Here is a 22,299-nt window from a genome sequence, read left to right as displayed (position 1 = left end):
AGAAAGAAAGAAAGAAAGAAAGAAAGAAAGAAAGAAAGAAAGAAAGAGGAAGGAAGGAAGGAAGGAAGGAAGGAAGGAAGGAAGGAAGGGAGGGAACGGTACCAGGCAAAGTTCCCCATCTTTCTCCATCTTTGGTGCCTTTTTAATTGCAGGTTCCCCAGGCACCAGGTTTTTGGTTTTGATCATTCTCCTTCCTCCACGTGCCCCAGTGCTGGTGACTCAGCTGATCGGATCCAGCCGGTCTGCAGCAGGATCTGCCTGGAAATTGCTTATCAAAGCCTGGGTCCTTTCTGTTCCTTCCCCGTTGGGTGCAGCAGAGGTCTCAGCAGACGTGGCAGCTCTCGACTCCAAGGCAATCCATGCTCCTCTGGGTTTGGCACTGGCATCATCCAGGGCTTTCAGGTGAATGCAGGAGTTCTGGAGAGCCAGCACATCCCACCAGCCCACCGCAGCCTGCAATAAAGCCGTCGGGGGCCGAGGGCTGCTCACCATGCAGGGGAATGTCCACAAGAGGGAGAATTGGTGCCAGCCTCGGCCCTGATATCACGGAATCGGCACTTGGCCTCCTGAGGACAGGAGAGCCATTCCTCGTGCTTCATCTCCCCCAGCAGAAGTACTTCCTTCCCCTGACAATTAGCCTTTCCACATCATTTTCCCTCCTCCTCTCTCTCCAGCTGGACGGCATTTTGTCTTGCTTTGCGTGGGACATGCCGCAGGACCACGACACGCCGTCACGGGACGCTGTTACTGGGAAGGCGCTGTGATTGCGGTGGTTCCTCTGCCCTCGCTGCTGCCCTGCTCCTCTGCCTGTTCCTGGCAGCCGTCCCTGCTGGGATCTGTGCTCACCAGCCCTCCGATGCCATCAGGACATGGGATTTTTGGTCCATGTTCCAAAAATAGCTGACGGCTACCAGCAACAGGTTCCTAGAGGTCTTGGGGCTTCTGCAGGACAAAGCGTACAGGGAGGAAGCCCCAGAAGACACCAGTGATGTGGCAATGATGCAGGAGGGATGGAGCAGGAGGGGTGAAGCCAAGACACCCAATGGCCAGAAGTTTTTCCCACATCCACACTGACTTGTCTTCCTGGATCCAGGCCCGCGTATGCAGCCACACAGAGAGAGGGAGCAAGCCCCCAGATCACAAGAAATTCACAATACTATGACATTTCTTGTGCAGCGGGCTATTTTTTCAGGGGAAAGAAGAAAAAGAGGGTAAGAAAACCAGCAGGGAACTGATGTGGGAAATTCCAGTGTCCTGGAAGCCACTGAATGATTTAGGGCTGGTGGGATTTTTTATCAGGTTCCCCTGTGGTCCATAAACAATTCAGAGGGCAGCATCAGCTTTATCCCAAAGGAGCCCAGGCAGCAAGCGATCCCTTTCTGGAGCTGTTCCTATCTTTCCTCCTTTTTTCCCAAAAGCTATCCTGGTCAAACATCCATGTTTAGGAATATTTTCTGGTCTCAACCTCAGATCAAGTAGAACAGTCATTTTCTCTCTCCCCTTATTGCTCCTCCACATGTTTTTCTCCTGTTTTCTTTGCCTTACCCTTCTGATTCTTTCCCCCCACCTCTCTGGTAACGACTGGAGCTCAGAGTTAGAGTCAGAGCACGGTGAAGCACCCCCACAAACCAACGGCGGGGACATGGACCGGTGGCCAGCCACGTGTGGTAGGGATGCACTCATACAGGTGAGGGTAGAAATAATTTAGAAAGGTTGTGCTCTGAGGCGGACCTCCCCTGGCACCAAACTGTGGAAGCTGGCACCCGTAGAGGTTCCCAAAACCAAATCCCCAAACTTCAGAGCATTTTCCCTAGCAGCTCAGCTACCCGCCATGCCCTTTGAAGTAATGTTTTAGATTTTAATTTAAATCCTTATCCTCCTTTCTTACCTTCAGTGTCTCTCCCATTACCCACGCAGCCACGAGTTCCACGATTGCCCACCCTGTCAGTGTGCAACCAGCCCTGCTCCATCTCTCCCCGCACACCACCGAGTGCCCAGTTTCACCAGTTGCCATCCCAGTGCCCATCCCACCTGGATGGGGGTAAAGGAACCCCCCCCAAAGTGCCACCAGGATGCTGGCTGGTGGCTCGCTGCCTGCCCACACCTCTCCTTTAGGGAGCAGCCAAAGACTCAGGGTGGTGTTTGGCTTGCCGGGAGCCAAAAAGAAATACTTGCAGGCTGAACGAGATTGACACCAATGTTTTATTTCTCTCTCTCTATTTTTTTTCCACTTATGAACTCACAAGCAAACCAGAAGCCGTGGTTTTTGCCATGTCTGCTCAGGAGTGAAATTACAACAGCAGCAAACGCTTTTCAAGTGCCTCAGTGAAGTATGAAACTTGCTCCTTCCTTTCTATCTTTGCCCACGCGTGCATGTATCAGCCTCCCTCCGTCCCTGCCAGAGCATGACTTCAGGCGCCCTCGCGGCAGAAAAGCATTAACCTGCATTTGCCCCACACCTCCATCATTTTCTACAGCTGCGTGGGCTCTGTCACAGGGCTGCTTGAGCACTGTCCCCATGCCAGGGGGACCTGGATGGGGATCGGTGGCTCCATGTGGCCAGACACCACTCGGGGTCTGTGGGGACAGAGCGCTGAGCAGCCCGGCCACGTAGGGATGAAACCCTTTCCCTCACCTTCGAGCACACAGCTGCAATATCCCAGCACATCCTGGCTTGGAGACTGATGGAGATGATTGTCACAGCGAGGAAAGAGAAGGAGAGAGGGCATTTTGTGAAGGCTAGCTACCCACACCAGCTCTGCAGATGCGGTTTGCTCACCAGCCATGTAGTCCCATCGTGCTTAGGCAGCCAAACATTGACTCCTTGTTCATAAATAATAAATAAATTAATGAATAAATATAATTTAAACAGAACAATGTAATTACAGAATAAATATTTAGCTTGAAATGAGCAGACAGACATTCAAAACCACTTTCTGACATGACAGATGATCTGAGAGGAGCCGCGCCGCGGGCATTGTACGCTGCTCAAACCCGATTTAAAAATACACGGCGTGGCAGCAGAAATAGACACGACCCTCAGCGCAAACATCGCCGCTCAGACAAACATCTCCTGTAAAACGCCGTCGGGGATTTGGGTGGCAGCCGGACCTGGGAACTGCGTCCCCAGCTCCGTGATGGACCCACGTGAACGGCACCACAACAGCACCCGCTGGCAGGGCTGGGGAGTTCAATAACGGAGCGATGCAGCAGCTGGTCATCCTAAGGATGACCCCAAGGTCACCCTGATGTCAAATGACCCCCACGTTTTGTTATCAGAAATAGGTAAAACCACAGCCATGGCAAGGGAAGTGTGAATGTGAATGGCTCCTTGCAGAAGCGATCTCTGGAGCACAAATATCGCTGAAGCCGACTTCCAGCGTGAGGTACTAGCCACGTTTTTCAGATGGAGGTGAGGAGCAGGAGGCACCGTGTGGGCTTGTGGGCAGGAGGTGATGTCCCCAGACGGAGCCCACAGCCCTTCCAGCAGAGGGGACCCAGGTGCCTCCCCAGTGCCACCCTGCCATGCTACACCATCCCTGCATCTTTCAGTTACTTTTTGACTCTACTTTTAGAGTTAGGACCACCTCCAGGCCTCCAGATTTCCCACCTGAGGGCTTGTTCTGTTTGCACGAAGCAGCTGTGACCGGGCCACCAGCAGCCAGGTCTTAGCCCTGTTCCTCAGGTTGGTGGCAGGTGACTCTTGCAAGGCTGAAGAGGAGAAGCAGGTCCTGTTCCTGGTGTAACCACAGGCCCTCAGTGGTGCGGCACAGCTCTGGCTCTGGAAATGGCCATCCTGCACCTGGAGAGCCAGCAGATCCTGAGATACCACAGCCCCAGGCACCTTACCATGGTCTGGAGAGATGAGGGCTGATAACACCAAGCTCTGGAACCTCCCCAGACCATTTGCAGGAACACTGTTTAAATAAAAGACTATTAAAATACCACCAAAATCTCCTGCCTTTCTGCTGCTCCTACCTCGGATCACCAGCTCTTCTCAAGCCCCATTGTTCCCATGGGTCATTCCTTTGGGCACACCCACGGTGTGCAGTTCCTCTGGCTTGGACTGTGAAATAGCCTTAAAAAGCACGCCTGGAGTGAAGTCAGGGCCAGAATGAAGCCGGTGGACACACCGCTGATGGCTCTGGGCATGACAGGACTGTGTCCCATGGGGATAGCCCGGCTGCTGGAGGGTGCACGTGAAGGTTTGGCAAGGACAACTCCCCCTCTGCAGCCCCGAGCAGTCAGGGCAATGTAGCAGAGCTCCGTGCTTGGGAAATGCCCATGGGCAGTGCACAGGAGAGGAGATTCGCCCCTCGCCTCTGCTGTCCCCACAGCAAATGTCCTTGTATGTTGGGCAGGGATGCTCCGAGCGGGGTAACTGAGAACTACACGGCCCCAGGGCAGCTGTGCAGCCGCAGCTGCGGGGAGGCAAGGGGGTGGCTGCACGTGGGCATCGAACCAAAAAGAGCCCAGCCACACCGTGGGGACGCAGCCCCTTGGCCCTGGTGGTGTCCGTAAGGATGCTGGCACCCTGCTTCCTCCCTGCCTTTGGGGCCTCTCAGGATCCCTGCTAAAAGCACAAGGGCACACAGAGCCTCATGAATCTACAGAAGGACACTGTGTGGATAATAAGCATCTCTCCTCTTCTGAAGGAAACCCAAGTGTAGGCCCACCAGGGACAACCTGGCTCTGCACCACTGCTTTGGACTGTCCCCAAGTGCCACCAGTGGGGAGAGACCTGCAGGCAGGAACAGCCAAACTCCCAGCAGGGTGGGAAGCGAATCATCAAAACCTCTCCCACAGCTCTTCTCGATGGGAGGCACCAGAGAGGACGTGGGGATGCCCCGTGAAAAGCCTCCATCAGGGCCTTGCAAGGAGGACTTGGAGGCACACCCCCCCAGCTCGCCAAAGATGGGGAAGGTTCCAGAGCGCTCATTTATTTTTCTAAAAGTGGTTTTGTTGCCCGCTTGCTGGGGAAGGGGGCTGATTGCCTTTTCCCATTAAGAGAACCCGGGGGAGGCCTGCCTGCCGCTCACCCCCAGCCGCAACGAAAACTTTCCAAATGTTTCCCCCTGAAACGAGAAACATTTAGAAGTGTGGGCACAGAATGAAAAGCAGCGAAGACAGCTCTCTGTGTGCCAAGGGGTGATTCACCACTGCTAGGAGAAACCCTCCCCGCTGCAGGGGACTGTCCCCCTGAGGCCCCCTGCCCTGGGGCCTGGTGGTGTCCCCTGGGGTGATGCACAGGGAGCGCTGCCTGGGGGGCTGGGGAAGGCTCTCATGGCTCTGCGTGGGGTTTGTGTCCCACATGGCACAAAGACACCCAGGAGAGCTTCCCCCAGCTCCACAGCACTCGGGCAGCGAGGACTGGCAGGAAGGGGTGATGGCAGGGCGTGATGGCAGGTCCCAACCCCAGGACCTGCACCAGGGCTGTGCATCACCAAGTTTGGCCTTCAGGACACCTCCAGGCTCCTCTCCCCAGCACCACTCACACCATGGAATTAACAGCACGGTGCCTCCCTCCGCCTGCAGGGATCAGGCCGGGTTTTCCCTTTCCTCCCCCGGGACGAGCAGAAAGCCCCCAGCCCCAAGTGCTGCGGCAGCCCCCCGCTCTCGCCCACGCGAGCAGCGCCTGGCCAAAGCCACGAGCTATTTCTGGAGAGCGCCGTCCCCGCCAGCAGCGGCAGCACAAACGGGGTGCTCCGAAGGGGAAAAGCAAAGCCCTGGTGTTTGTACAGCGCGGAGAGGTTTCCCAGCCTGCGGGCTGGGGAGGACGGGGGCACCCTTGGCAAATAATGGAGGAGGGCAGCGCTCCGCGGCACGAGGGCTCCGGCTGAGCGCGAGGGCTATTTTAGCAGCGATGGAAACACGCAGGGGCTGCGGCTGCTGCTGCTGAAGGACCCCGTGAAATCGGTGATTTCTGAGCCGAGTTCAGCTGGAGAGCGCCGCTGCTATAAAAAGCAAAGTGACTTTGCGCTTTGACGCTTCCTCCCGACACACACACACACACACACAGAAGTGATTTGTGATTCAGAAGATGAGGAATTTATCATCAAAAAGAGTCGGGGCAGAGCTCGGTGTTTACACATGGAAGAACAAGACAGGCACCGAGAGCAGATGTATTTATACCCATCCATTAATAAAGCCAAAAAAAAAAAAAAAGCCAAGTCAACCATACCTTTGTGCTAAAGTTAGAGCTCGGCACTCGGCATGTCCTTAAAAAGGCAAGAAAGTTTCCGCAAAGTGGGACAGCTGCCCCGGGTGCCGGCCCCGCAGGGCTCCTCGCCTGCCTGCTTGCAGGCTGCAGCAAGGGAGCCGGGCACCGAGGGGCTGCAAGGAACCAGGCAGGGGCTGGCTGGGGGCAGCACGCCGAGGCCAGGCTGCGAAGGAGGGCTCGGTTTGTGGGGCTGCCTCCACCAAGCAGCAGAAAAAGGACCGGCAGCGCCTCAGGGCTGGGGGCTGGAGGGTCGCTGCGAGCCCAGAGCGAAGGCCTGGAGCCGGAGCCAGGACCGCGGGCGGTGCACCCGCAGTGAATGTCGAGGGCTGGCCAGCCTGAGGCTCCTGTAGCAGGGTGACATTTAGGAATTCTTCTGCAATAACTCATCGCAGCAAGGCCCTCCGTCCACGCACGGGGCTGGAGTTTTTCTCGCCTCGAGTCCCGAACGCCAGGGTGTGTTACAACCCTAGGAAAGTCAGATCTTTGCGCCTTGTAAGGTGCTTCCAGAGAGCAATTAATTATCGTTCTTTTGGGGGCATGAACAGATAGCTCTTTTTATAAGGACAGAAAGGAAGCATGCAAGTAACCCTCCCTCCCACAGCAGCTGCTAAGGTCTCATCAGAGGGATGCTCGGGCTCTCGACCCCGAGGCAGTGCGGGCAACAGGAGCCCAGCAGCAAACCCCCGAGGCACAGGTCGGCCCTGCTGCTGGCCTGGGGATCAGGACTTCTCCCTGGGCATTAGGCTGTGGGGCTTTAATCTTTTCACTGAGCAATCTTGTGACCGCCGGGACCGCGGTACCTCCAGCCTTTGCAGACGCTGCCCACGCATGCCGAAATGCGCGCTGCGGCTTGCGCTCAGCCACAACTGCCTCGTGAATCATCTATTATTTATTGTTATTTACACTTGCAGAAGGGAAGCGCTTTAAACGAGCAGCACTCCTTTCCTCAACCAACCTGCAGTCTGTTCAAAGAACCGCCGTCAGCTTCCTTGGGCGAGCTCCGTCCCCGATCAGCCCGCCTTGAGCAATGCGGCACCTTTCAGGACTTACTAGTCGATTCCAGGATCAGCCATTTTATTGCTTTGCCTTGAAATGAAGGTAGGCTGAGGCCTGCAACGCCTTTACTTCACTTTTTAGGATCAGCCCTGGCTTATACCTTTGCCCCGGCACAGAGGGGCTTCGTTTCGAGACCTCTCCCAGCTCCCCCGGCGCAGAGTCCCTGAACCAGCTCCCCCATGGCACTTACCCAGCCCTGGCTTGCAGGCGTCTAATTTTAGCAGTTACTGCTGAACATCCTCTCGAGTTATTGTTAGAACGAAATGAGCATCATCTGACAGGAACACATTGCAGCTCCCCGGTAAACACCGAGGAGGAATGCTGAAGGAGCGCGCGCCTCCCCGCAGCGTTACCCGCCGTCCCGCCACCCGGGGGCACGCGTTACCCCCTTCCCTTTGCGCCTGGAGGCTCGCAGCTCCAAAAAATAAAAATAATAATAAAAAAAAATCATGCACTGCCCTCAACCGTGTTTGGCCTATTCCGCTGTATCATTTCACTCGGCTGTGTTGCCATAATTACTTGCAAATTGCCCACAGGGATTTATTATTTGTTATTTTTAGGATCGTTTCAGCGGAAAAGGCATCTGATTATTTGTATATATATTTGCACGACATCTCTCACTTGAGGATCTCTGAGCACTCCACGGAATATGAATGAAGCTCCGTTCACCCGCCGCGATGCTCCTTTTTCAGGCAGGACAACGGGAGCGGTGATTAAAAGCCACGTCCGAGCTCCCGGAGGAGATTTCTGCCCAACGCGGGAACGGCGGCTTCCAGCCGCGCGCGTTAACTATGAAACCCGTGCTAACGCCAACAGCGGGGGCCCGGCTACACAGGCATGAAAGGAAACACTGATACTGCCATTTGAAACGGCCGCGTGTCCTTCCAAGCTAACAGGTTCAGACACGCATTAGGCTTAGGGGGGAAAAAAAAAAGGCTGCCTATCACACGGCAAACACACGGGCAGCAGGGAAAAGAGTGGGGTTACTGCGAGCACGGACACACCAGGCTGAGATTTTGCTGGTGTAGCTCTCCAAGGCTTCACCCTTTCTGGGTGCTATGACATCTCCAGGCTCGTTCCTCACACCAGCTCCCCCCTTTCTTCGTGTCGTGGCCGGCAGGGAGATGGGTGCACCAGCGAACCTCACCTGGGGCAGGGAAAGACAAAGAGGCAGGAGGCAGCAGAGTGGTGTTTCTCTCTTTTATTTAAAAACAGTGCTTCATTACCATTTGCAAAGGGTTAGGAAGGGTTTCCCCCCTTGCTTAGAGTTTATAAAAGCCAGCAACATGATCAATAATTTATACACATGGATAGTAATACAAAAAAAAGGAATAAAAGCTAAAGATCTAACTACTCCGACCTTCACAATTCCAGCTACTTGATAATAATAGGAATAACCCAATGAATACTGTATGGTCTGAAAGCTACTATACAATATGATACTTAACGAGGGAGGGCGGGAGGTTAGAGGCTGTCACAAAGCCCTGGGATGCAGATACTGCTTCTCCAGGGTCGGCAGGGAAATGGGACCCTGGGCAAGCGGCTCGGGCGTCCTAGGAAATGATCCAGGGGAAGGGAACGCGTCCCGCGGGGGGACACGTCCTGCTCCCCGGCGGTACCTGGCAATGGGAGGTGCTGGGGAGACCGCGTGAAGGGGCAAGTCTGTCGCTGCCTTTGGAGGTGCTGCGGCATCTCAGCCTCGCACGGAAAATCTCCAAGTCTCAAGTAGATCAGCCTGTGAGGTCAGGAAAATGCTCCGCCAGCTCCACGTCGCTCTACAGCCCTGGTTCTCGTTCGCTGTCAGCCCCAGGTTTTAGCTCCAGCTATTTACAAGCAGGATTTATCAGATTTTAAAAAAAGAAAAAAAGGAAAAAAGGAAAAAGAAAAAAAAAAAACAACCCAAAGAAACCAAAACAAATCATATCCCCTGGGGTAAGAGAGGATTATTTCGTCACTTGAAAACGCAGCCGAACCAAGCTGCCAAAACTACGACATGCGCGCACACAAAATAACTGTGAACAGAAAAATAGAGAAACGTGGCCAAAGCGAGGCTGCTCCTGTGGGAGGCCTGACTTCTGGTTTCTGTAAGGAATTCGCTCCTCGGGGAAACAACGAGCCCCTCCACCAGCGGAGAGCTGGCAATCTGGCAAGAGACTTACTATTGACCCACTTCAGGGAAGGAAAAAAAATTAAAAAATAAAATAAAAAATATAAATCAGGATGAGCTGGCATTTTGCTGACTGCCAGCCCGATGTTGGGGTGGACGGCTTCAGACACCAGCAGTCTCCTGGTGAAATCAGGCGAGGCTTTTGGCCGGCGTGCCCTTGTTCCACCACGTGCCAGGAGGCGGCGGGGGACGCGGGTCTGCGCTGCCGGTCCCTGCAGGCGCTCAGCCCAGCGCCCGGAGGACGCCTGCTGCCAGAGCTTTCTGACACCACAAAAAATTGCCTTCCAGGGTCAGCAACGGAGACGGGAGTTGGGTGTCCCCGGGCCCGTTGGGTCTGCCGCCGCTGCGTGCGCTGCAGAGGGACGGGGGCTGTCCTGCAAACTCCTGGCTAGGGGAACGCGTACCAGGGAGAAACCCCAGAGCCTGCTTGGAAAGGGCCCCATTTCGCTCTCCGGCCATCGGACTCCTGCTTGCCTCGGTGAGTGGAGTTTTCCTTGCAGAAGAGAAGTTTTACTGGGGTCGGAGGGTGGAGAGGGCAACCAGTAAGGTGGGGGTGGAGGGAAGAGGCTTTTCAGACATTAACATCACCAAAAATAGTGTTTTATGCAACAAAGAATCAAGTCTCACTGGTGTATACTACAAAATGTTTGACATTTCCCAAGAGCATGACAAAATAAAAACACAAAGAAGTCTACATCGGATGTTCATCGCGTTCACTAGGTTGGGTTGCTGTTTGTTTCCCCCCCCCTCCTATATTAAAACAGTGCAAACAGGTAACACACTTCACACATCACCCCTCTGCACCGAGGACAGCGTCCCCCGACCCTGCCAGGCCGGCAGCTGCCTGCGGGCTTCCTTCTGCTTTGGAGCCAGACCCCGAGCTCGCCCAGCTCGCCCCTGGTTTTCCCTTTGCCCAGTTTGTAAGTGCTCCCCCCGACGTGATCTCCTCTGCTCTCCCTCAGGGCTGGGACGGGACGATGTGAACGGGGCCGGGCCGGGAGGCTCTGCTTTGCGCTCCCCGCCTCGGGAGCTCTCCCTACGCCAGCAAGCAACGCGTGGCAGCCCGAGTCTCCTTCCAGAAGGAAAAGGGTGGGTGACGACGCGGTGTCCCAGCTGCCTCACAGCTGGCACTCGAGCCCGCTGTTCAGACAACCCTCCTCAGCTCTCGCCGCGCGCTCCACACCCACAGATCTCAGAACGGGCAAGGGCAGGAGACGAACGACTGCCTCTCGCTTTAGGGACGGGGAAACAAGCCTGGGGGAGCGACCACACTGCTCCAGCATCGTCCCTGAGGATCACCGACCGAGCCCTGAGCAACCCACAGCTCTCCAGCTCCTGAGCAAGCCCTCGCCGGGCAAAGCCCGCAGCTCTCGGGCGTTTCAGCAGCCGAGCGGCGGCTGCTTGAAAACATGGCTTTGTCTACCCGAGCTCACCTCACGGGATGTGCACAACTGCTTCGCCCAGGAGCGGAGGGCTGCAGGAGGCTCGGCCTGGGCTCCCTGGTGTCTCCAGGTCCCGGCCCCCGCAGGGCAGCCTGCCCAGCGCGGGGACGGTCCCAACGGGGTGCAGGAGCGCTGGGCGCCGCCGTAACGCGTTCCTAGCGGAGAACGCGCTACGCCGGTAGAGTTCACCTTTGTACCAGCACAACTATATCCACAAGGAAAGACGGACCAGCATATTAAAAAGAAAAATAAAAAAATTAGCACTTCAATCCAAAATGATACCGGTATAATACGGTGTGCTGGCCAGACCTACTGCAGGACAGTACAGACAGCAACACTTAGAGGAACATCTTTTCCTCCACATCGAGAGGAATCCCGGTGCCACCAGACAAGGTCACAAGCAGCAAGCTATCTGCCAGCCCGCCTGGGCAGTTCTTCCCTTTGAAAGCCAAGCCCTGGGGACTCGCGCCTGCAGATCCATCTCCGGGACAAGCACTAGCTGCTGTCTGGGCCCAGGTTAACTCATGAAGAGTCAATCATTTTGCATAGGGAGATATAGGCTTTGTCCTCGCTTCTCCAGAAGACAGGTATATAACCAAGGCTTGGCTGCTCTGAACCCATCTCAAGCCAGTTCGCTACGCCTCTGAGTGAACCCAGAGCTGCTGTTTGCCAAGAAGAAAGCGCGGCGCTGCCGCCGTGGCACAGCATCTCCTCCACAAACCTCGCTGCAAAGCCTCAGCTGGCGGGCAAGCTTTGGGGAGGCACCGTGCTCTGCACAGCCGCCTCCAGCGCGCGGCCGTGCGAGCAGCCCGGCTTCGCCGCCGCGAGCGGGTGGCCGGGGACGTGGTGGCATGGACTGCGGGGCACGACGGGAGCTGGCCGGGCTCTGGGAGGCCCCAGGCTGGCTGGCGTGGAGCAGGTACCACTCGGAGATCCTACAGCAGAGGACTGACTGCGGCCCCGCAAAGGGTGGGCGCTTCCGCACGCAAGCCCTCCGACTCTCGGTAGCCGCGGGTGGGCCGAAGCTGCCGTGCATAGACTCCGCTGGGAGGCAGGGAGGGGGCCGGCCGCCCTGCGCCCGAGAGAGAGGCAGAGCTGGGGAGGGGGACGATTGCACCGCCAGGGCAAGGGAGGGCACGCGGGGAGGGCGAGCCCGGCTTTTTGGGGAGCCGCAGTCAGAACCAGCTGAACTGAACCGCAGGACGGGGGCAGAGAGGGCGAGCGTGACTGTTTCTACCACAGATCCTCCCTCCCCTCCCTCAGCTCAGCAAAAGCCCCCGCGTGCCCCGATTTCCCCTCATTTCCTAGATTTTGTGAAAGCCCCAACACCCTGTTCCCCCCTCCCCGTTTTCCATCTAACTAAAATATTTATATACAAACAACAAAAAAATTGTCATAACAGCAACAAACCAAACTTTGGCTTGGAAAAAAAAAATAAAAACCAACAACAAAACCAGAAAAAAAAAACAACAACAACAAAAGGTGGCCAACAGGCTGGCAGTTTGGTGTCCCCTTTTTCTAGCTATTCCTTCAGAGAATCAATAGCTTTAGGGTCTCTAGCTTAACTCATGGCTTCCCCGTCCTTCTCATTTAGGTGCCTCCTCTCTGCTGCGCCCAGAGAGGCTGCGTGTTTCGCTGGGGAAGAGCAAAAAATGCGTGGTTGTGCATGGCTGGGCCAGGAGAGCTCCTCGGGGAGCTCTGCTTGCTGACACCGCTTAGTGTTCAATGCAGGAGGTTTCCTATTCTGGTATCAGCTGTGGGTGGAGAAGAAGGTGTGCGGCAGGAGCTGGGAGAGGCTCCACCAACGAACCCATCCTCCAAGCAGCCCTTCTGGGGGTGAAAAGCTCACCCCAGTACCAAACGAGAGAGTTGAGGCAGAGAAGTGCGTTTTTTTTTTGGCTAACGCGGGGTCGGAGATAGCACAAGTGCACCTGCCTCGGAGCATCGGGGTTGCTGGGAGCACTCGGGGCCAGCGGCTGAGCGGGGAGGGCTGGAGAGCAGCAGCTCCCTGCCGCGGCACTGCTCCTGCAGTCAGCTAAAAAAGCCAGCTCTGTAACCCAGCCAGATCGCTGCTGGTGAGAGCGGAAGGGGGACGGTGTTGGGAGCCGTGGAGTCCTCCCCTGAACGGTCTCTCCACTTCCAAATCTTATCGTATGTAGTGTCAATACGGAGCCAGCAGCCCAGGTGCGTTAGCTTTCTATGGCAGGCTGGGCAAAACGGCCCCAGGTCTCCAACGTGGCTCTGTAAGGGCCTTAGACACAGCTCGTGGTGGGAAGTTCCTATGAATTCAGAGCTCGTGCAGGCCGCGTCTGCCTCCCCTCAAACTCCTGACCTAAACAAAACTACTTCAGGATCACGTTTGGATATAAAGAACGCTCTTCCCCCCCACAAACCCACATGCGTGACCCTCACCTCAGCAGCTTATACATGACTCGTTTTTCTCACTCGCGTTATTTGGAACAGATCACTTGCAGTAGTGCCTAAGCAGCTCAGGATGAGCAGGAGGAGAGAGACCTTGCAGGCTGGACCTCGGCGCGCCCGAGCACGGCTCTGATGCTTGAGTCTTCAGCCACAGCTTTCTTCGTCATCAAGGCTTCGCTGCCGCATTGTAACCGCTTGCTGTCCGCAGCAGAGGTGCTCTGTGAGATGGTGCATTGCATCTGCTACTCCTCAGGAAGAGAGGGAGGAAAGGGACAGCAAGGGAGAAAGATCTTGAAAAGGAGGATGTGAAACTAAGGTACTTACAGCCACCAGCAATGGACAACAATCAGCTAGAGTAAGTTGTGTGTAGGGGGAAGATCATCCTCCTCAAAAACTCCTTTCAAAGTCTTGTCCCCTACACAGCGGGTAACAGCCAAAGTCTTTGGGCAGGTTGAGGAAATCTTCTCTTGCCAAGTCTAAAGTCCTGACACTGCTGACACTGTCCCAAACCTGTGCGCGTCAGGTGGTGATAAAAAACGAGGAAAGTCTCTGCATTTCCCCCTTTTCCGCACGTAAATGACTATTTCCCACCAGCATTTAGGTCCCAGCCACAGCCAGAGAGTGCTTCCTTCTGCAGACCAGAAACACAGCAGGTGGAGACTTCTCCCTCACGTCCTCCTGTCTCCCAGGCACCAAGCACCAGACCCAGGGAAGTAACTCTGTCTGTGTGTTCCTGATTAATTGCATGATATTCGGTTTCTAACGGCTTTCCTTAACGCTAATCGCCTTTTCCGTGATTGGTAGGATAAGCTATGCACCAACATACAGACACGGAAATGCATCATTTTTACCACAGTTAAAAAAAAAAAAAAAATAAAGAAAAAAAAAATAAAACAACCAAAAAAGCACAATCTTTGGAACAAAAGAATTAAAGGCAGAAATTTAAAGGAAAAAAAAAATACATATTCAAAGAACATAGTGAGGTATAAAAAAGTATTTTCTCTTTTGTTTTTTTGTTTTTCCTCCTCATCTTGCTATAGAGTTCCTCTACTAGTAAATATTGCAATAGCCAGGCCTCATGAACTGGGGGGGCTGTCCCACTTGCAGGGGGCTCACGTCACTTCAGTAGGGGGCAAATCGGCTGTAGCCACCTCGGTATAAACTTGCCTGTAGAAATTAAAGGAGAAGAGAAGAGGTTGTTAGGAAGCGAACCTGGAAGAAACCTTCCGGGACAGTGCCCAGATGCTCTCAGAAGGATTAATGGTTGTGTCCTGGCACTGATCCGCGACCATCAGTACCTCTAAGAAGTACGAGAGGAGAACCTTGACTGCGAAAACCAAAAAACGTAGCTCAGGAGGACATGCTCACAGCTGGAGATGGACTTGGCAAGCCCAAGTCACAGGGAGTTCAGTACCAGAGGTGGGACTCACAAGCCATAACCTCTGGGCCGGTTGTCTAGACTGACTCTTTGGACAGCAGATACATACTTCCAGGATGCTCTTCACCTCACCTTAAGGTGGAGATCTAAAATAGACACGATGACCTGGTATCCTAGAAATACCTGCTTTTCCTCCACTGACCCTAAAGGGAATCCGCGTGATGCGCTGAGGCTCAAACGGAGGTGCTCCGCTGCAGACATCTATATTTAGGTGTCTTTTCCTCTGCGCACATTTGCGTTGCAGCCTTTGCAGCGACACAAATACTGCACTGCCTGGAAGCAGATGGGCAAGCATGTGTTTTCAGCAAGCTGTGCCGCTCCCGTCCGATGCCGACATACCTCATCCCTGCCCTTGTGTAACTACTGCTGGCAGGCAGGACGCCGCATCCTTCCGCTGGTGGAAGAGGGAACCAAGTGAAGCAGCTTTGCTGCAAGATGTCACAAGAACAACTCATTCCCTCACTTTTCCTAGGGCTGATTTCTCATCGTGCAACAGAGCTCTAAAGGGCTCTTAATTAAGTTAATGAGAAAGGCAGGAAAGGATGTCCTGCATCTCCAGCCATTGCTGGTTCTTGCTCTATCCGTCTCCTTGATATGGTGACACTGACTGAGCAATGACATTTTGGCTCCTGATGTTTCTGGTCATCCCTCAACCACCTCTTTTGTACAAGACTAAGTGGTATCTGGTCTCCTACAACCTGGCTCCTTTCCTACAGCACACAGACACGGGAATGCAGGACGCCTGGGGAGCCAGCACTGCAGCTAAGGACCTCCTCCCTCAGTGGAAAGGTATTTCTGGATGAAGTTTCAGTACCTGATACACACAGTGAGCAGCCGATGCCCGTGCTAGGAATGAGAAACAGCACAAGGAAGAAAATCTCACTTACCACAGCGCCAACTCCGTAGCTAGCGGCAGGGGCAAGGGCATGGTAAGGATCTGCTGTGTACACCCTGCCATAACTGAAGAGAGGGAGAAAACATGGAAAAAAAAGTCACTTTGGAGGGGCAGAGAAACAGCCTTCTGACCACAGGCGATGGAAGAAGCGGCATGCCCTTCTAAACACATGTATGCATACATGCACACACATGCACACAGGCAGCCCCTCTCCTCAGAGAGCCTATGGGCATGCTGCCATGCACCGTATGAGATGGGCGAGGGACCGGCCTGCGAGGAGAAACGTGGCAGAAGCCATGAGCCCAACCTGTAGGAAAGAGGTCAGCGCCTTGACGAGACAGTTAGTGCATCCCTTACCTCGAGTGATGCAGTTTGGGAGGAGAGTGGCTGCCGGTGCCAGTGCTACTGGCACGGTAGCAGCTGCTAAGTGGAAAGCAGCAAGGGGTTCTCCAGAATGAGGGGGGAGTATGAACTTTAATGCTCTGACATGCGCTAAGATTAAAACACAGCCTTACTGCACAGGAGATAAAAAATCTTAAGGCAAGCACTCTGATGATGATAACCCTTTGCATTTACACAGAACCACATGTTGAAGCGCCCGAGAGTACGGTACGAGCTGAACCATTCTTACTTCATGGAGGGGGAGAGAAATGCACCCAGCGATGGAACAACCTGCTCTGAGTCACAGAGCAAGGAGCCAGCAATGCAAACCAGGTCTCTCAACCCTGAGGCCGTAAGCACACTGCCTCCTTTTGCCCAGAGAACCACCAAGGTAAGGAAGAGGCCAGGATCTGTGCCAGCCCAGACACACCGGAGGGCAATACTGCCCCAGGAGCAGAGAGACAAGTCGTGCACTCGAGTCTTTCATGTTGGGTTGTGCATGCAAGTGTGCACGTGCGAGTGCAAGTAAGACAAGGAAACGGGGCAAGTAGAAGTACTGTAATGGATCAATGCTCCTCGAACCTCCAAGCACAGCAAGCTAGCCCCCGGGGATGCCTCCCCCTTACATACCCATCGCTGTAAGCTGCTGCAGCGGCTGCAGCGGCCGTGGCTGCTGTTGCAGTAGCAGGCTGTGCATATCTGTAGGCTGCGTATCCACCCTGCAGGAGAGAAGAGAACTGACTTTACAGATACCTGTCCACCCACGCAGAGCCAAAAAAAAAAAAAAAAGAAAAAGGAAAAAAAGAAAGAAAAAAAAAGGAATCACACGCATCACAAGGAGAGGAAGTGTTTCAAACTGCATCAGCTCCCATGTCTTATCTAGCACAAGCATCGCCCATTAACTCCTATCTTCCTTTGCTCAGAAGGACTAGGGAGACTCTTCCATTTCCCAGTTTAGCAGAAGGAATAAACTGAAGTGAGCCTGAGCACGGTGATATCCCTGTAGGAAACTAAATTTGGCATGGAGGAACGGAAAATCAGAAGAGAGCTGAAATACTGCATGCAATGTAATTTCTATGTCCCCTTCCTCTTACGCTGGGGAAATCAGAGGTGGGCACTTTCTGTGAAGCATGTATTTTAGAAAGGGCATCATTCAGAGGAGCTCCTGCTTTTTTTCTCCTTTGTCTCTTTTCTAAGCCTGGGAGACCTCAAAGGCTAGAATTTCTTTTGGTTCAGATGCATAAAAGCATCAATAGCTAGAGAAGCCAAAAAGCAATCAGTAAAAGAAGGTCACAGAAGTCAATCTCTGGTGGTCTGACGGGCTGCCAACAAGCAAATTGACACAGATACCAACCAGAGCATTCTCCTCTCCCTCAGAGTAAGAAAGAAACAGACTGGGGGAAATTACATCTGAACAGACTGTGCTGCTGCTGCATTTACACCTATGTTACACAACTGTGGTAAAGATCTTTAAAATGCTTACACTGGTAAGAGGTAGATCCTAACTATGTAGTTACAGCTGAGCCGGCAAAACATAAATCCTGGCCCAGAGGAAGACTTGCAAGTGTCCTACCAGAATTCCCACCAACAGCTCTCGGGGCAGAGGAAGCCCGGGCTCAGCCCCACGGCTCCGTGCACCTCACAGTAACGAGGGATGGATGCCTGCCACCTCTCAGACCAGGAGCTAAGGCTGTGTGGCAGTCACCGAAGAGCTCTGAAGCCCAGGTTAGATCTTTCCTGACTGTATGCTTCTGAACACGTTTCTGTAAACTCTGTGGGGGAGCAATGGTAAATGAACCGTGGCTTTGATTTGCCAGAAACACAATGAGCCATAAATAACATCAGAAAACTCCAGATTGCTTCTGGCTTTTTCTTTTTTTTTCTTTCTTCCTTTTAAGTGACATTTCAGCGTTGGAAGGATCAGAAGGCAGACTTATGCTCTTTACCTCCAGAATCAGCTCAAAATATCTCTACTGCTTTTTCCCCTACAAATGTTATGGCTGTATGTAACTAAGAGAACAAGATCAGCTCTACTGCAGGACGCACTCTGTCTTTGCTCAGCAGTGCTGCTTTGGTCTAGACAGCCTTTAAAATAGAAGTCATGATTTTAACTTCATTTTGGTTGCCCTTGTGGAACTGCCCCCACGACGACTGGCATGCTACCCCAAACATACCTGGGGATAGTTTCTTACTCTGGAGGAGAGGGACTTGCAGACCCTTTAATCTTCTAGTTAATAGAAGAGAGTAACGCAAATAATCACCTGTGAAACATCACCACGTTGCTTGAAAGGAATGTTGTGTCATGGTTTTGTCCCTCTTACCTAGTGGTTTCAATCCCTGCACTTCAGACTGATAGCCTGGGGAGGTTTGGCTTCCTTCTGGCATGCTATAGCTGCGCCACCACTACTTCTACCGCCAAAACACGACAGACACAAGGGGAACAAGGGGCAATCCAAATGAAACCTTCACCAACCTCACCAAATTACCATCCTGTGGCCTTTCCTTAAGCTTGTGACCTTCCTGGACTCTTGGTGTGGTCTGTCACTTGGGCAGGACATGGAAGACGTTTCCACTTGGCGCTGTCCTTCAGCAGGGCAGCCCCCCCGATTCCCACCCTCCCTCCCACCTACCAGCCACATTTCACATCCGAAGCCATTTCAAATGTGACTGGCACAGGCTCTACGCATGGCAGCGAGATGCAGTTTGAAACCAGAAAAGGGTTATCATGTAATTCTCTTTTAACTCACGTCTCTCGTAAAAGAAAATGAAACCAAACCAAAACAAATGAAAAAAAAAAGAAAAAAAGAAAAGAAGGGCTGGAATCAGGTGTGGGAAGGGGGGGAGGGATGGCGTAACATTTATTAATCAAAATTAAAAACTAAGCATGCTGACATCTGGAGCTAGAACAACCAGCAAAGTCACCACGTTCAGACTCATATTGGCTAGTTCTATCCATCCCAGCATTCTCTTGGGACAGCAGTTCGCCCTAGGCTCTACCACAAGCTCAGTGAAGTACACAGCCTCAAGTACTAGAGCGTGCAGCCACAACAACCTGCTATTACGGAAACAGTCAGTCACCACTGGAGTTAACATTCCAACCTCGACGACTCCCCGCAGCCTCCCGCCCTCGCCCCCCGGAATGGCTCCCACCCTAGCCCTGTCCCACACCACGATGTTAATAATTATAACAAGCAATAACCCATCTGTTATATCAGAGAAGGGAACAGAGACTCCACTGAGAGATTTAGAGCGGGATGTTAACATTTCTTCAGTCGACTGCACAACAAACAAAAAACAAAAGAACAAAAAAACAAAAAAAAAACAGGAGAAATAATTCATTGGAGAAATGAAGTTAAGAAGTAGCTGACATGTGTATTGCTTTTTAACCATGCACTGATGCAAAACTGAAGCTACTGTTAATTTAAAAAAATGTCACGGGATACAGGTACACACTCCCGGGCAGGACTGCTCGGCTCGAAGCGGTCTGCAAAGCCTACTCGTGTGTACTTCAAATAAAACCAAAAATGGGGATTATAATGGCCATGGTACGTTCCTGTCATAGGAGCAATGAGTGCAGACAGCTGGGGGATTTCTGACACGGGAATGTGTTTAGCGTGACCAGCAGGTCCACCGAAACAGGGTGAAGGCAAGAGGAGGAAAGTTGCAGCTAGTACTCCTTCTGATTTCACAAAGGCTTTCGCCAGGCTCTGGGAGCGGTACAGAACGAAGGAGACGCTGTGCAGGTCACCTCACCCAGCTGACGCTCCTGTTCTCCTTAACCCAGGACCCACGTGGACTTCCCTCAATGCACCTAAAGCCCTACTCAGCTTGTCCAATGCACCAGGTGTTTTCTCCTGCCCTTCCTGCTCACACAAAGCTCTAACTGGTATGCAGAGCTCGTCCGTAACCTCAGCTACAAGGTCCTACCGTCCCTAGTGATTTCTGATGCCACTCACTTCAGGTTCTCTCCTAAGTATAAACTCTATCAGAGTAGAGCATCTTCATCAAACATGAGCAATCGTGTTTCCCAATAAAAGGAGAAAATATTTTTAAAATGCCCTTGCTAGCTGCACCACACTCCTCCAGACTGCAACAGAAGACCCCATCGAGTGGCACTGTGCGTGAAACCCAGGACAGCTACACAACCTCCCCACTCCATCTACTGAGGTGAAGCCATCCCACAGGGACAGGGTTACCCAGCTCGGCTCAGACTAAAATCTTTAGCCTTGTCTCAAAGTAGATGGATGTGTCTGAGCTTCTTGTGAAGACGTTAGCTCAGGGACATTTCTGTCAGTGGGACAGTTTAAAAACAGCCTTGATTATGGACACAGGCGTATGCATTTTTACTGGGCCAGTCAACAACCAAAAGTCTAGATCAAGACTGGCTCCTTCTGGTACAGTCTTTTGGATTGTGTGGGGAGCATGTGAAAGAGGTGAACACAATTCTAAATGCTGCTTATCCTAATTCAAGTTCTCCTTCTCTTGTTATCCTGCCAGTGTTGCTGGGGCTGTGCTGAACCCCTTTTCCCCTGAGAATGTGTAGAGAGCCCGAGCTGACAGATCTCAATTGGCAAACAACCAGATTCGCTCAGGTGTTCACAAGAGCCCAAATTTCAAATGACTCTTCTGTGATATTATCATCCTTGGCTCATCAGTGAAGCAAGAAAACATTTTTTTAATCCCTTCTTTAACACTAGACGATAGCATTCTCCATATTGTGTTATTCCAGGGCGTATGAAACAAACCTGGGAAAACAAGGTAGACAGGAAGCTGCAATCCCAATTTAGAGCAGCATTCCAATCACTGAGCATGTTAATGTAAATAAATGAGCATGTAAAGGCTGTACAGTTCAGCACAAAATAAGTCCCATCTTCTCTCCCACTCTTTGGGTCCATGTTAGCTGACAACGCGATGGGAACATGCGGAAACCCAAACCTACAGCTTACTGTGTCAGCGTATCCTATGGTGATAAGCCTCCCTTTTCTTCTTTCCTTGCTGCCTTAGGCAGGTGCACAAAGCGTGTTGCTGGCACTCTTTACTCGGTGCCACGAGCATTTCCATGCCCTCGGAGAAATGTGCAACTCATGGTACCAGTTGGACACATTTGATCACCTGCCAGTTTAGACAGAGAGCCCAGTTTGGGGATCTTTAATGTCGTAACTTGAGTGTGTCTTCTCCACCCCCAAAGTGCCCTAGAGCAGAAGTTAAGAAGCAGAGAGGGCCAGAACCGTTTCCAGTATTTTTGTATTAGAAGGGTGGCATACGTGCACCAGGAATGAGCATGGATGAATTAAAAGAGGTGACAGGACAACAGTGTCCATTGCAGCAGGTGCTTCTACATGGTAATGGGACAAGCATGACCTCGTTAACCCTTCCGTTGAATTTACACATATAGAGATTTCGAATGAAATGCCACTCGGTGTGAAATCTGGACACACGCCGCCCTGCTACGGCGGGGGCTTGGATCACACGGGAGTCTGCGCTGCCCTAAAAAAGCCTCTGTTCCCATCTCTAATGTGGTGCTGGAATGGTTAGTATAATTCAGTTTTTTCCACTGCAATCCACAATCTGATTGGTTGGCAGGTCACACTGGCACTCCTACCTGAGGTATTTTAGCGCTAATGATTGGTTCCTGTAAGACTATTCTATAACAGAACACAGGAAGAGCAGTTCAAAAAAACACAGCTGTGGAAAGAAACAATCATACAAACAGCCCGCGGCGGGGCTCACCAGCCTTTTCTTTCCGGTGGATGCAAGCACGCTTTTCACAGGCAGGAGTGGTCTTCACACAGGTGGGGTGGTTTGCGTTTGTTTTGTTTTTTTGGTTGTTTTTTTCTCCCCCCCCCCCCCCAGCCCCAGATTGACCCCGTTGTAAAGGAATGATAACCTTTCTTAGGATCCGAAATGAAACCCTCTGCGGCCTGGGGCTGGTTGTTTTATGGATTCAGGTGTCCTGCCAGAGTGGGATGCATCCAACAAGAGGTGGAATGCCTTCTTCAGTGAAGGCCTGGCTAGCAGGATGGTTGCCCCAGGAAAAGAAAAAAGGAGTGAGGAAGAGGAGGAGGAGGAAGACGAGAAATCGGGTGTAGTAATTATGCAGAAACAGCAGCCCAAACTCGGGACATTTCCCCTCCGTCTTACCTACTGCTAACTACTCCTTCCTAGCTCAGGGTCCTTTCCACCCTGAAGCCCTAAGGGAACCTCAGTTTAACTTTCCCCCTAATCCAGCCAGGAAGGACTAAACCTAACAGGAGACCCCTCTGCCTTCCCTTCCACACG

General features: G+C 52.7%; 1 protein-coding gene across 22 annotated transcripts in view; it reads right to left on the bottom strand.

The window, feature by feature from the left end:
• Positions 1 to 14,039: 14,039 nt before the first annotated feature.
• RBFOX2 (RNA binding fox-1 homolog 2) overlaps positions 14,040 to 22,299 on the bottom strand; it is a 160,079-nt gene continuing 151,819 nt past the window's right edge. For 5 of the 22 annotated variants that reach the window (XM_035340171.1, XM_035340167.1, XM_035340177.1 and 2 more), the window contains one exon: positions 16,747 to 19,296. In XM_035340171.1, the coding sequence (XP_035196062.1) occupies positions 18,892 to 19,296 (405 nt within the window). In that variant the 3' untranslated portion in view covers positions 16,747 to 18,891. The other 17 variants (XM_035340222.1, XM_035340243.1, XM_035340252.1 and 14 more) reach the window with 11 other exon arrangements.

This window comes from Oxyura jamaicensis, chromosome 1 (genome assembly GCF_011077185.1).
Source record: "Oxyura jamaicensis isolate SHBP4307 breed ruddy duck chromosome 1, BPBGC_Ojam_1.0, whole genome shotgun sequence".
Classification (NCBI taxonomy): domain Eukaryota; kingdom Metazoa; phylum Chordata; class Aves; order Anseriformes; family Anatidae; genus Oxyura; species Oxyura jamaicensis.
Note: the sequence above shows the minus strand (reverse complement) of the source record. Positions and strands in the feature narration are given on the sequence as shown.